The 4,853-nt window shown below is 38.7% G+C and overlaps 1 protein-coding gene across 1 annotated transcript; it reads right to left on the bottom strand.

Annotated features, from left to right (window-relative positions):
• Positions 1–12: 12 nt before the first annotated feature.
• Positions 13–4,078, bottom strand: LOC130554676 (uncharacterized). Its single transcript, XM_057334488.1, has 3 exons — positions 3,601–4,078; positions 3,017–3,333; positions 13–2,695 (listed from the first exon to the last, which is right to left on the bottom strand). Exons 1-3 carry the CDS (start codon positions 3,771–3,773, stop codon positions 2,334–2,336), a joined length of 852 nt encoding a protein of 283 aa, XP_057190471.1. The 5' UTR covers positions 3,774–4,078; the 3' UTR covers positions 13–2,333.
• Positions 4,079–4,853: the final 775 nt, after the last annotated feature.

The raw sequence follows: 4,853 nt of genomic DNA, 5'->3' as shown, positions 1-4,853 counted from the left end.
GACTAAAAGCTTCAATAGTAGGCGAAAGAGTAAAAGCGTTGAAATCAAACTCCATTCTACACAGTCTGACTACACTCTCTTCCCCACCCTTAGTCGAAAACAGTCAATGAGAGAAAAAGAGTACTCACCGCAAATCGTTTAACAGGCATACAAGCCTTCACCTCGTTGTTTACGGGGAATACGAACGGACGAGCCCCCACTTGTTATGCTCCCCCCTCAGTCTAGGGTTGGGAGAGGAGTAACTTTTAAAGAAAACTATTAGGGTAAATTAAATAAAAGTAAACGATGAGAAGCCACCTCAGCCTCTGCCCCAGAAAAGTCTCACCACACATGTTTATAGAACAAAAATGTATTTTATTTCATATAAAATGGAAGCATAAGCTCAGGATTCAAACAAAAAGGTTGACACCCTCTCCCTACAACTTCCAAGAAAGGGGAGAAAGGTCTATATAAAATAAAAGTACAATTACCTTTTACATACCAACAGAGCAAAGAGGGAAGACCTTAGAATTTCCCAACTGGAAATGAACCACACCAGGTTTTACAGTATTAAATGAGCATCATTAGGCCAAACATGAACAATCACCACTCAAATCACGATTGAGGAACAACTAAGTCTGATGCAGAGGTGAGGCAACTCTCTGCCTCCTTTTATAGCAGGATTGTGTCCTACGCCGCATGCAGAGTGTCGATAACTGATGATGTGCAATCTAGTTAAAATGCATTCAGGCTGTGTTTAAGAAAGCCATCTTCTCCGGCATCTAAACGTCTCCATTTCTATAACAAACTAAACCGAGATAACGAGCATCAGGTGACCGTAAGACCTACAATCATTTTCGGAACCCAAATTAAGATGTTTTGATGAGGTTGCAGAGATTTCGGACACCCCCAAAGACAGCATCGCAACGTACAATCAAAGCACATGAAGTCAATAAAGAAATGGTTAAAATAGTCGATGTGACTCAACAATTTTCTCCCTTCGACGTGTGTCCAGAAGCTATGCCTCTGCTTAACACGCATGCATTGTGAGCGCCGGCTCCTGTGTCTGCACTGCACGCATGGGTCACATGCTCTTCTGAACGCGCTTTGGAGACTGACGCGGAAAGGAGAAATTGTTGAATAAAGCTTATTTTTGTTTTATTGCACACAAGAAGTATAGTCGTCTCTTCATAAAATGAAGATTGTAGTCAATGGGGAGTCACATGGACTATTTTAACCATGTATTTACTAACTCTGCGCTAGGGCTGTCGCGATAAACCAACGATAAATATCACGTGATTTATGCACAGCTTTTGAGTGAAGTACGGGAAAATACTGCTGCATCCGAAAGCCAGAGGGAGCTCTCGTGCGGAAACTCCAAATACGCAGAAGAAGATCATAACGGTCTAGAATCTAGGAAATGCCTATGGATATCTTTTTTTATCACTGTTACTCAAGCCTCATCAGGTATTTTTATGATAATAAAGTATTTTTATAATGATCATGTTTGACGGGTGTTGCTTTTTCTTGTGCACTCTAGGAAAAATGCATTCAGGCTGTGTTTAAGAAAGCTATGTTCGTATATGGTCCTGGAGTGCCCCCTTGTGGTTAAATACGTTTTATATACAAGATACAAGTTGTTGAAGTGATATGAGCTCCTGATGGGAGCTAATAAACATGTTGTTCTCCGGCATCTAAACGTCTCCATTTCTATAACAAACTACACCGAGATAAAGAGCATCAGTTGACCGCAATCTGGGCTGCAGAGATGCAAAAGAGAGGGAGACAAAAACACAACGATAGCATATGGTAGCAAAAACAAACACTCCCCCACAGGGTAAAAATGACCATGGAGCTATAATATGTCTCTGGGACGTAACCGCAGTGGTGTAAAGAGTACCTGAAAACCATACTCAAGTAAAAGTATAGATCCCTTACTGTAAAAATGACTCCACTACAAGTTACAAGTAACCAATTCCAATATGACTTGAGTAAAAGTCTTAAAGTATCTGATTTTAAAAGTACTTAAGTATTTAACTCATTCTGAATGTAGGCTCAAAGATGCACTAATCCTAACTAAACTCCAAGAGACATTTCAGTGAAAAAAAAACTGTTTATTTATGAGGTTTTATTTCCTTAAATTGAAATGAAATGGAACACCTCACTATTTCAACATGACAGAACAAAACACAGATCAAGCAAGTCAGTCTCAGTCAAACTCAAGTGTTCAAAAAGGCATACTAGTCTGAAAGTAAAAAAGTTTCATCAAAAAGATATTTTCAGTGCAATGGACAGATAAAATTAAGTTAAATCAAATATTCAGAGCTGACTTTAATCTGATGTACCTCTCAGTCTCAGAGGGGGGAAATATGTTTATTCAACTTCAACAAAAGCTGGTTCTCAAAGTTCTTAGAATTTATTCTAGATCTTTTTGGACTGAAAATGAGGCCAGCAGTGCTAAAAAGTCGCTCGCACGCAGCAGATGCAGGTAGGGGAGTGTTGAGCCTTAATGACAACTTCAATAGAGATGGGAAGGTTTTCAGGACAGCCATGTCATCACCAGTTGTTGTCAGATAGCCATCAAGCACTGTTTGGCCTTGTTGTGCCTGGGTCTGGGATGACTTCAATGGATTGAAGAAATCCTCTTCATCTGATGAAGTTGCATCACTTGTAAGTTGAGTGGTCTCCTCCATATTTCCCTTTATGAAGTCAAGACCTAAAATACAATACAAATTAAGTAATGTTCCTGCAACAATTTAAAAAAATAATTCAAAAGCATTTTTAGAGCTTTTAAAAATATGAAGCTTTAATTCACTTATTCAGTTTAAACTACTTTGTATACCGTCTCAACATTCCCCGTTCCAAAAATGTCATAAGTGTATAGAATATTGCCAAATTCCACAAATCATATTCAATACTAGAACACCCATTATTCCATCTAAATGTTTTCTTTCTAAAATCAGTTTGCGATGGAAAAAAAAGCAAATCTGTACTATTCATGTTACTGCTCTTCATTTAGTTTTATATGTAAACAAACCGAGTTTGAGGATGGATGCATCAGTTGTCCAATAAGTTTTAAATTTTGGAAGCAGGATTGCAGCCGCAATCAGCTCAGGATCATTGAGCATGTCCCCGAAGCGCTTGTTCACGCCTGCAAGGATGGCATCTACCAGGCTCTTGCAGAGTTTCATAGATATCTTGGCTCGTTTTAGTTTGGAAACCATAATGTTGAGTGTTGGTACAAGCCAGCCCATGTGCACATTCGTTTCTCCCTGCAAGATATTAATTGCTTTGGCAACAGGGGCCATAGCTGTGACATATTCCCCAAGAAATGCCTTTTCTGCAGGAGTTAACCTATAAAAGAAAAACCTCGTTTAAACTATATAAAGTAGCTGATTACTGAAAAATATAAATGATACTCAATCAGAATAGAAATGTTTTATCATTGGATAGTAGAACAATTTGCATGAATTTGTAATCTCCTGTTTCCCATTTTTTAACTAATAGTAAAAAATATCCATAATTTTATCTGACATTTCAGGATGCCTTACTGGCATACACATTCATTTTCGGTGGTGGAAAAAGGCATAGTCTTAATCATTACATTATAACATTACTCACATGGGGATTTTGAATTCCGCACCGAGATTCCGGAAAGCACAATCTCCCTTTCCCTTCAGGATCCTCTCCACTGAAAGAAAGAAAGAAAGAAAGAAAGAAAGAAAGAAAGAAAGAAAGAAAGAAAGAAAGAAAGAAAGAAAGAAAGAAAGAAAGAAAGAAAGAAAGAGTTCCATCGTGTGGCATTTGGACGAATTAACTGCATACTACATTCCTCTTCTATCATCTCTGCAGCTTTGTTGGACCGGCCACTCTTGTTCCACAAGGCCCAACATTTGGAGAAGGATGATCTTGATAACCTTTTGTATGTTTCATCCAATTGAGCAGTGTCAACATCCACGGTGGAAACCAGGTTCAGAAGATGGCAAGCACAACGTTGATTCTTGGGCAAATGAAATTCAAGATCATCCTTGGCTAGAATTTCAGCAACCTCAACCAATTCAATCTCCTCACATTTCTCCTCATCTTGAGTGTCAGATTCATCATCAACTTCATCTTCTGTTGGGGGTGCTATTGCACTTTCTGTATTGTTGCAATGTATGTACTCACCTCCATAGACACAAAAGGCTTTCAAAAAATTTGAGCCATTGTCTGTTGTTATACAGACAACCTTCTCATGAATCTCAAATTCAGAGTGTATGTAATGAATTGCAGCTGCAAGAACATCAAATGTGTGCGACCCCTTTAATTGTCGACAGGCAAGTGCTGCAGAGGATCGATGTAGATCGTTTGGGTCAATCCAGTGCGCTGTCATACCTATAAAACTGCGCCGCCTTGAACTCCAGCAATCAGTGGTTGTACAGATGTATTCTACCCCTCTCATGGCTTCTGTTACACTTTTCTTCATTCCTCCTGCAGCTTCCTCAATCTTGGCACAGATGGATAGTCTTGTTCATACAGTAGAGTTAGGCTGCAAGTCATGAATCAGGTCCTTAAATTCCTCTTTTTCAACCACGCTAAAAGGTTGGAGACCGTATACAATGAATCGCAGTACAGCTTTATCAATGGTTGCTTGAGAAATGATCTTGGTCTCTCCAAATTTGAGTTGTTTCTTTGGGGGCTCCATATTTTTGCTCACACTCTTCCTCTTCTGTGCAATGGAAGTCAGGTCTGAGTAGCTTTTCAAGTGATTGCTCCTCTTTGTTTCATTTTAAGAGAAAACATCTCAATGTTATTTTTTTACTTAGTAAAATACATATTAATTCATTGATAAATACATCAAAAACTCAAAAAGGTAAAAACACATGATGCACACT

Source organism: Triplophysa rosa, linkage group LG5, assembly GCF_024868665.1.
Source record: "Triplophysa rosa linkage group LG5, Trosa_1v2, whole genome shotgun sequence".
Lineage (NCBI taxonomy): Eukaryota > Metazoa > Chordata > Actinopteri > Cypriniformes > Nemacheilidae > Triplophysa > Triplophysa rosa.
This window is presented reverse-complemented; position numbering and strand designations above follow the sequence as displayed.